At 47.0% G+C, this 10,189-nt stretch overlaps 1 protein-coding gene across 4 annotated transcripts in view; it reads left to right on the top strand.

Annotated features, from left to right (window-relative positions):
- The first annotated feature begins 325 nt into the window (after positions 1-325).
- GRAMD1C (GRAM domain containing 1C) overlaps positions 326-10,189 on the top strand; it is a 304,544-nt gene continuing 294,680 nt past the window's right edge. For 2 of the 4 annotated variants that reach the window (XM_033941944.1, XM_033941942.1), the window contains exons 1-2: positions 326-451; positions 9,147-9,269. In XM_033941944.1, the coding sequence (XP_033797835.1) occupies positions 440-451; positions 9,147-9,269 (135 nt within the window). In that variant the 5' untranslated portion in view covers positions 326-439. Of the gene's footprint in view, positions 452-9,144; positions 9,270-10,189 lie in introns of those variants that run through there. The other 2 variants (XM_033941943.1, XM_033941945.1) reach the window with 2 other exon arrangements.

Genomic DNA, 10,189 nt, shown 5'->3' with positions numbered 1-10,189 from the left:
CATGTTCCTGGTGCCTTTTACACACGAAGGTCCTATGGCAAACCATGGGACGGGAGTTTTTTTTTGTAGAGATTTCCAAGGAAAGATCCTACACTCTTCAGGCAACTCCTCAAAAACCGCAATACAAGGCCAGCCCGGGGTATCGGCTTTTCTAAGGTAAGAAGTCCTGTAAATAAGAAGAAGCAGTCACTCAATTAGAACAAAGCTCCTCTCTCTCCAGCCACTAGAGGTAACTCAGCTGAAGCCCCATGTAGTATTCTCAAAGTTCCCGCCCCCGCGCCCTACCTTTTAGGTCCCCGCAGTTGGTCCCGCCCCTTCTGTTGCGACTTCCTGTTTCCGGCAAGGCAGGACATTGTAGCGGGAGAGGAGTTGCGTCAGAGGGGTTAGGGAACGCTGGAGAAAGAAAATTATTGGGGGCCGTCGCAGGGCGACCCTAGACATGAGTTTGAAGGTAGGACGGGGTGATTGTGGATGGGGGAGATCGAAAGAGAGTGGGAAAGAGGGCAGACCGCGGGGAAGGGTCATTGGTCACCGATCGTGTGTGAATAGAGGTGCTTGTTGTGTGAGAGTGCGAGGGCAGTCAATGATTTGGTGTCTCCAAGGTAATGGGCCTGCCAGAAAGCGGCCTTGCGTAAAGGTTGGGGGAACTGGGTCAGCTGCTTTTATTTTCCTATCAGAATAAATCAGTACCTAATCATTTGAAAATGGTTGTTCTACTTAAACGCACTTTACAAAATAAGGTTAGTCACATATCATATATAGGTATGTCTAGATTGCAGTTCTTACTCCATCTGGGGCAGTTAATGTGAAGGAACACTTACAAATGTTACAATGCTAGGCAGTTTATAGATTTCTGCACTTAATCCTTTTTATTTATTTTCTCTTCTCACTCTAATTTGTCACTGAGGGTTAGATTCTCAAAAACCCGTTGTTAAAAAGCGATAGTCTGCTAATGCAGCTGTTCTGATACCGAATCTAAAAATCCAAGACATTCTTTAAAAATTGTGCATGCAAATAAGGTCGGCGGACAGTAGCAAAGATTTCCTAAATTTGCATGTGCCCATCGGGCACATGCGTAGAAAAAACACGCTGTCAACGCCATTAAAAAACCAAAACACAACAACAGCAAGAGAGATGCCCACATTCCCGCTGCTCTTGTGTTGTGATGCAGCGAGAGATGCCCATTCTCTCCGCTGCATCACAACAGCCCTTGCCTAAAATCCCGTCACGACTCCCCCTGCAGCAGGAGAGACGCCCACTCTCCTGCCTGCAGCACAAGTTAAAAAAAAAATTCTGCCATGATCCCCCCCCCCGACCTGGCCGCAACCCCCCTGCATCAGGAGAGATGTCCATTCTGTCCTGCCTGCAACTTAACTTAAAAAAAAATCCTGCTGACCCGGCCGCGACCCCCCTGCAGCAGGAGAGATGCCTACTCTCCTGCCTGCAGCACTAAGTAAATAAAAAAAAATCCTACTACGCCCTCCCTTCCCCCGGCACCAGGAGAGATGCCCACTCTTTCTTACTGCATTAAGCTACCTGTCGTGACCGGACCCCCCTCCACCTTACCTCAAGAGCTGAACTGGAGGGATGTGGACATCATCTTCCCAGCAGCTGCTGTTGCTGCGTCATCTAAAATGGTAATTATCCCAGGATACGCAGGCAGCATATTCTCAACATGAGGGTGACGTCACCAATGGAGCCCCGCAGTGGACAGTCTCGCAAGCAGACTTGCTTGAAGATCTTTTAAGAGCTTACAAGTGCTGCACCGCGCATACGTGAGTCGCTTCCCACCCGAGTTAGGGCGCGTGTCTCCTGTGAGGTACCTCAGTTCAATGTTTTCCGCAGAGCTGAGAAGTCTTGTTGACTTCAGCTCTGCAGCTCTTCGTTGCCTTCTCGCACTGTGGCTTTGTTTTTTTTTCTTTCAGTCACTGTCCCCTCGCGTCTTCTATCTTTTTTTCTTTAAAAAAAAATCGGTCATGGCTCAACTTGTCCTGGCCTCGACACTGCTTCCTATGAGCCAGCCTGAGCCTCCTGTCGAAGCACATCGAGGCAAGCCTCAAAAGTCTCATCGCTTATCATCCAGTGACTCTTCACCTCCTCCTGGGGCAGAGTCTCCTGAACCTCAACTGAGGCATCACTCAAGGCATTTTAGGCATCTTGCTTCCAAGTGGAGTCAGGAGTCTTCTTTCGAGCAAAAGGGCTCTCCTCTTCCCAGTACTGAGTCTTCTATGTCTCGTTTATCGAGGGCCGTCGAGGCTCCTCCAAAAACTAAACGTAAGTCTCGGTCTTGCAAAGCTTCTACACCTGCTGCTTTGCTTCGAAGCCTGTTCAGGTCGAAGACTCCTCCATCGAGACTGCCTCCGAGGGAGTTTTCTCCTCATGCCTCGACCCACTCTGTTCCTTGGACCTCGGGGACTTCACCATCGAGGCTTCTCAAGCGCAAACACTCTCTGACTCCTCCTATCACAGGTAGTGGAGCTTCCTCGGTGACCAGGGTGCTGGACTCTTGAGCCGCCTCCTCAATATTCCAGAGAAGCTTCTCCATCCTATTCTGTGGCTCCTAGGTCTCGCTCTCCTTCTCCTTCTCTACCTTATTTGCGAGATTTGTCTTTGACATGGGGAAAGCTCTTCAGTTGGATCTCCACTCTGACTCTTAAGTACACTCCTGAGTATTTGGCCGACATGGAGTTGCCTCATCCACCCAAGAAGACCTTGAGGCTTCCCATGACTCCTGTCTTAAAACAAACTTTCCTTAGGAATATGGAAACTCCTTACTCTATTACGGCCATACCTTCTAAACTGGAATCCAGGTATCACACCGTCCCTTGTAAGGGGTTTGAGAAATCCCAATTATCTCACCAGTCCTTAGTTGTGGAATCTTCATTAAAGAAAGCTCAACCATCTAAGAACTACGCTGCGGTCCCTCCAGGCAGGGAGGGCTGTACCATGGACAAGTTTGGCCGCAGGCTATATCAGAGTTCCATGATGGCGAATAGAATTCTCAACTACAATTACATTTTCACTGCTTATTTTAATCACTTCCTTAAAATAATGCCTTTGAGCTCTCATCTAGATTTCTGCCTTTGCGGTGGCTATGCGTCGCCTCGCTTGGCTCCGCATTGTGGACATGGACCCTAATTTACAGGATCGTCTAGTGAACTTGCCTTGCCAAGGGACTGAACTTTTTGATGATTCCATCGAGGCTGCTACAAAGTGTCTCTCTGAACATGAGTGCTCTTTTGCCTCCTTGATTCGGCCGTAGCCTAAGACTCCTACTGCTCGGCCTTACAAGCCTCCACCACGTTGTTATCCTCAGAAAACGATGCCAGCTTTCTCCAGGCCCCCGCCTAGACGTCCACCACAGCAGCAAAGACAGCAGAAACCACAGACTCCTGCTGCAGCTAAACCAGCTCAGTCTTTTTGACATTCTCAGTCTGAGCATACCAACCTCCCTCCATCAGACTTCTCTTCTGCCCACTGGAGGTCGACTTCACCATTTTTATCACCATTGGGAACTGATCACCTCAGATCTCTGGGTTCTCAACATCCTTCGGGAGGGATACTCACTTCACTTTCTTCAAGTACCTCCAGATCTCCCTCCAAGAGAGTTTCCTTCCAGTTCGTCGCAACTTCCCCTTCTCTTTCAGGAAGCTCAGGCTCTTCGCCTTCGAGCTGTCGAGGAGGTTCCCTTGAACCAACGGGACACAGGGTTTTATTCCCGTTATTTTATAGTCCCAAAGAAGACGGGGGATTTACGACCCATTCTGGACCTCAGAGACCTCAACAAATTTCTAGTCAAAGAGAAGTTTCGGATTTTTTTCTTTACCAACTTTGTTTCCCCTGATGGATCAGGGGGATTGGTTATGCTCTCTGGATCTCAAAGAGGCTTACACTAATATCCCAGTCCATCCAGCCTCTCGCAGATACTTAAGATTTCGGGTGGGGAATCTTCATCTGCAATACAGAGTTCTTCCTTTCGGACTCGCCTCATCAAAGTGTCTGGTGGTGGTGGTGGCTGCAGCCCTCCGTACCCAGGGTCTTCAAGTTTTTTCATACCTGGATGACTGGCTCATCAAAGCCCCCTCTCAACAAGAGGTTATTGCAGCAATCTAACAGACTATTATGTTCCTCTAATGTCTGGGGTTCAAATTCAATTTTCTAAAATCACAGTTGCACACCTCTCAAACTTTTCAGTTCATTGGAGCCATTCTGGACACTGTCCGGCTCAGAGCGGTCCTCCCTCAACCACGCCAAGATGCTCTCATTCGCCTTTGCCATCAAGTGTCTTCTCTCACATCAATTTCAGCGAGCCAAATGATGACTCTACTCGGTCATATGGCCTCTACAGTTCACGTGACTCCTTTTGCCAGACTTCACCTTTGCATACCTCAGTGGACCCTAGCATCTCAGTGGCAGCAATCTACCGACCCACTCTCTCAACACATTACATTAATTCCTTTGTTGAGACAATCTTTCCACTGGTGGATGCTCTCTTCCAATCTTTCCAGAGGTTTGCTTTTCCACTATCTTCCTCATCAGAAGGTTCTCACGACGGATTTGTCAACCTACGCATGGGGAGCCCATCTCAACGATCTCCATACTCAAGGCCATTGGTCCCACCTCAGACTATCTCTGTCACATCAATCTGTTGGAACTCAGAGCGATTTTCAATGCTCTCAAAGCTTTTCAACATCTTCACGACAAAGTAGTCCTTATCCGGACGGACGGACAGACAACCAAATCGCCATATACTATGTCAACTAACAGGGAGGCACGGGATCTCACTCCCTTTGTCAAGAAGCTCTGAAGTTGTGTGTTTGGCAGTTCATCACAACATCTTTCTCAGAGCCGTATACATTCAAGGTCAGCACAACTGTCTGGTGGACAAATTGAGTCGTCTTCTGCAACCTCACGAATGGACACTCAATTCTTCGCCTCTACATCAGGTGTTTGCTCAATGGGGGACCCCTCAGATCTCTTTGCGTTTCTCCTCAACAACAAGCTGCCTCAGTTCTCCCGGATATACTCGCCTCACTGCCTCAAGGCAGATGCTTTCCTCCTGGAATGGACAGATTGGTTTCTCTATGCCTTCCCTCCATTCCCTCTGATTCTCAAGACTCTTGTCAAACTCAAGACAGAACATGCCACCATGATTCTGATAGCTCTTCAGTGGCCCAGACCACCGTGGTGCTCCCTTCTACTTCAACTCAGCACCAGGGAGCCTCTGCTTCTACCAGTTTTTCCCTCTCTGCTTACTCAGAGTCAAGGGTCCTTACTGCATCCCTACCTGCAGTCTCTTCACTTAACAGCTTGGTACCTTTCAACCTAACTGCTTCTCTACAGTTTTTTCAATCTGTACAGGACATTTTAGAGGCTTCCAGAAAGCCGTTCACTAGGCAGTGTTACAATCAGAAATTGACTAGATTTTCTGCTTGGTGTACTACTCGCAACATGGAGCCAATATGTACCTCCTTGTCTTCAGTTTTGGATTATTTACTTCACTTATTGCACTCGGGCCTCAAGTCTACATCTAGCCGAGTCCATCTTAGTGTAATTACTGATTTCCATTAGCCTCTCGAGGGGAAACCTCTGTCTGCACATCCTGTGGTTTCCCGCTTCATGAAAGGACTTTTCAATGTTAACCCACCGCTCAAACCGCCTCCAGTGGTCTGGGATCTCAATGTCGTCCTGGCTCAATTGATGAAGCCTCCATTTGAACCAATTGATAAAGACTCATCTCAAGTATCTCACTTGGAAAGTCGTCTTTCTCATTGCCCTAAGTCTGCTCGAAGAGTTAGTGAGTTACAAGCCTTGGTTGCAGATCCACTTTTCACAGTTTTCCACCATGACAAGGTGGTCCTCTGCACTCATCCAAAATTCTTGCCTAAAGTTGTCTCGGATTTTCATATTAATAAATCTATTGTTCTTCCAGTATTTTTTCCAAAACCTCATTCTCACCCTGGAGAAGTTGCCCTTCATACTTTGGACTGTAAACGTGCCTTGGCTTTCTACTTGCAACGCACTCAACCTCACAGAACAGCCCCACAAGTTTTCATCTCCTTCAATCCAAATAAGTTGGGGCATCCTGTCTCGAAGCGAACCATATCCAACTGGATGGCTGCTTGCATCTCTTTCTGCTAGCTCAGGCTGGTCTCCCTCTGCAGGGTCGAGTCATGGGTCACAAAGTTAGAGCAATGGCGGCGTCTGTAGCTTTCCTCAGATCAACTCTTATTGAGGAAATCTGCAAGGCTGCCACTTGGTCCTCGTTTCATACTTTCACCTCTCATTATTGTCTGGATACTTTCTCCAGAAGGGACGGCCATTTTGGCCAGTCCGTTTTACAAAATTTGTTTTCTTAATTTGCCAACTCTCCCTCCATCCCATTATGCTTAGCTTGGAGGTCACCCACATGTTGAGAATATGCTGCCTGCTTGTCCTGGGATAAAGCACATTTACTTACCGTAACAGATATTATCCAGAGACAGCAGGAAGATATTCTCACAACCCACCCACCTCCCCTAGTTGGCTTCTTAGCTAGTTATCTGAACTGAGGTACCTCACAGGAGACGCGCGCCCTAACTCAGGCGAGAAGGCACTCGTGCATGCGCGGTGCAGCACTCGTAAGCTCTTAAAAGATCTTCAAGCAAGTCTGCTTGCGAGGCTGTCCGCTGTGGGTCTCCGTTGGTGACGTCTCCCACATGTTGAGAATATCTGCCTGCTGTCCCTGGATAACAACTGTTACGGTAAGTAACTGTGCTTTTCCCTCCCTGGTGCATGTTAGTCTTTTCCTCCACCAATCCAACATTTCTTTCTTTGAGCCTCCACACTTCCTCTTTTCTGGACCTCATTCCCTTCCCCAAACACTGCTGTCTGTTTTTCCATGAGTCCAGCTTTTCATTCTGCCCTTTCCGCCTTCCCCTTAGTGTGACATTTCTCCTTTCTGTCCTCCTCATCCATATCTTCCTCTCTCTCCATGAGTCCAACACTTTCTGTCTCTTTCACGCTTTCTCTCTCTCTCCTTTCCCCTACTCTTGACTGTGACATCCCTCATTCCCACCTCCTGCCTTCTGCAAATTCTTCTTGAAGTGGTTGCTGTCCATTGGTTCCTCCTACCATGGCCCAGCATTTCTCTCTTCCCTGCCACCCATTTAGAGCATCCTCACTCCATTCTATCCTGGACATTTTCCCTCTTTTTCTCCTCCCCATTCCTGCACAGCAGTACCGTAGTGAAGGTGAGAGGTGCCCGAAACGGTGGTGCCCCTTCCCCGCCGTCATCTCCGTCCCCCATTCAAATGATCCTGTCTGCCCCCGCTTCTTCCCCAATCCCGCCTGCCACACAAGCCACCATTCCCCTGTACCGCCAGTTAAAGTTGTTGTTCACGGCAGTCAACAACGTGCTCCTTGTGACCCTGTTGGCTCTCCCTCTGATATGCATAGCACCCGGAAGTAACGTCAGCAGGAGAGCTGATGGGGTCGCGAAGAGCATATTGTTGTCTGCCGTGAACAACAACTTCAACTAGAAGTACGGGGGAAGGGAAGGGGCGCATGCGTGAAGGGGAGGAATGGGAAGAGATGGGGGTGGAGGAGGAGGGGTGCCAGTGCCCCCACCAACATGTCTCCTAGGGCAGACCACCTCCTCCTTACTACCCCACTGCTGCACAACATTTCTCCCTCTCCTCCACCCCCATTTGCAACATGTCTCCCTCTCTCTCACTGTCCACCATCTCTCCTTTAATTCTCTCCCTTGCTCCTAAGGGAGTGGTGAAAGAGAGAGAGACGGATCCAGGGTGCATCTCTCCCACACCCTCTACTCCCACATCCAACATTTCTCCCACTTTCATCCACCGGACCGTGTGCAGCATTTTTTGCCCCTGTCCACCAGCCCCATGCCCAACATTTCTCCTATCATTCCTCACCAGCACCATGCAATATCTTTCCCTCCATTCCCTCCACCACTATGTCCAACATCCCTCCCCCTTTTATCCTTTTCAATATGTTCCACTTCACCATCATATCCAACATTTCTCCCTCTCATCCTTCTCTGCCCCATGCATCTCTACCTCACTCCTCTCTCTCCCTCCCCATGTGCACTGTCTCTTTCTCTCTCACACACTCATGCCCCCAAATTCTCCCTTTCTATTCCGTCTCTCCTGTGTGACAAGTTCGTGCCCCCTTCCTCCCTTCTGTGTCCTGAGTTTGTGCCCCCTCCCTCCTTCCTTCCAGCCTTTGTCCCAAATTCATGCTGCTTTCATGTCCCAAAGCACTCCTTCCCAGTCCCTTCTTTCTTCCTGTGTTCCACGTTCATGTCCCATCTCTCCCTTACTTGTCCTAATGTGCTTGCTCCTTTCAGGGCCATCCTAGTGGGCTCCTCCTTCCTGCTTTCAACCGCACTCAGGCCTTCCTTCTGATGTCAGTTTTGACGACAGAAGAAAGGTTTCCGGGTTGGCTTCGGTGGCATTCTGGGAGTGTGCACGTAGCTTTTGTGGAGGAGGCATGCAGCTAGAGGTGCAAAGAAAGAAGCCTGCTAAGCTAACATGGGATCCCCGGTCGTTTCAGGTTTATTTAAAATTTTATTATATCGCTTATAGTACTTCTAAGCGATGTACAATTTAAAATAGAAAATAATATTACAAATTACTGACATGTACTAGAACAATACAAGGCCAACATGTTACAATAGGGACGAGGGTTGAAATACAATAATTATAGGAAAGAAACAAATAATATTAGTACAAAATGGGCCAATAGGGAAGGGGGTTGGGAGACCCACACAGTGCTGCGTACCCCCACCAGCGGTTCGCATACCCTTAGGGCTACGTGTATCGCATGTTAAGATCCTCTTTTCTAGACATCCTGTCAGTTATCTGTGTATTTGCTGGCACGATAGGCTGTAAATGGCTCTGTGTTTGGGACAGACTTTTGTGTTTGAAAGAGATTTTTATAAAAAAGAAATTGAGCACATCCTATCCTGGATGTCTCATTTCCCTATTCCAAAACATTATCTGAATGTAGCTGTATATACATTATTCTGCAAATTAGTATTCCAATTCGGATTAGAGCTATTGTATACAAATACAGTATATCTAATGTCTTGAAAATATGATCTTTTTGTTAACATTTAAATATACGAAAATGTTTTTCCACAGTCAAGAAATGAATTGGACATAAATGGAAGTAAATCTCTGGCAGAAGAAGGGAATCTTGGCACAGGTGCACAGAAGGTTCTGGCATCCAGTCTGAATGCCTGGAATACAGACTGGACCTTTTGGGTAATTATTCAGTTTTTCCTTTATACATGGCCCTAATTGAGTATACTTTTTCCCCATAGACACAGAATAGGGGAAAGCTTGTAAGTCAAGCACATAGTATGTTTTTCGCCTCCATTATTTCTCGCTTTACTTTCTCAGAAAGCACCAACTATATCTGGAATTTAAAAAAAAAAATGTTCCAGCAGGTCAAAAGTGTTGATACATTTCTTGGTTTTAAGTTCATGTAAGCCACGCCAGCTTGAACAATATTTTTTCAATTGTTAGTTGTATAGTATTTTGAAGATCAGTTAACTCCTTTACATTGTGCTCTCAGTATTTCCAACTTACTTCAAGCAAAACATTGTCAAAATATGATTTTTCTCTGTGATTTGGGAGTTAGTGTATATTACATAGTTACCTCTCAAAGTACTCTTACCCATAGGTGGCAACTTTTCACATTAATTGGGGGTGCTACACTCAACATAAGTGAATGTTCCCTCATTAGAGTTGTTGAGTTGCTCAATATTGGGGGGTGCTCAAGCACCCACAGAACTGACACCTATGTTTGGTGTAGTGGTTAAAGCTACAGCCTCTTCACCCTGAAGTTGTGGGTTTAAACCCACGCTACTCTTTGTGACCCTGGGCAAGTCACTTAATCCCCCCATTGCCCCAGCCCGCCAGGACACACAGGGAAAAGTACTTGAGTACCTGAATAAATTCATGTAAACCATTCTGATCTCCCTTGGGAGAACGGTATAGAAAATTGAAAAAATAAATAAAGACTGTGAAATGATAGGATACTGAGGGCTAAAGCATAGATTTTCTCCTTTAGTTCTGTGATAAAATCCACTTGGAATCAGAAACTTACAGGATCAGGTAGCATTGTTGGAAATTAACCTATGGTACTGAAGAGATCTTCAGTAAGGGATGACCATTTGAAA

This window comes from Geotrypetes seraphini, chromosome 4 (genome assembly GCF_902459505.1).
Source record: "Geotrypetes seraphini chromosome 4, aGeoSer1.1, whole genome shotgun sequence".
In the NCBI taxonomy this organism is placed as follows: domain Eukaryota; kingdom Metazoa; phylum Chordata; class Amphibia; order Gymnophiona; family Dermophiidae; genus Geotrypetes; species Geotrypetes seraphini.
The sequence above is the reverse complement of the archived record's forward strand: the minus strand, read 5'-3'. Positions and strand labels throughout refer to the sequence as shown.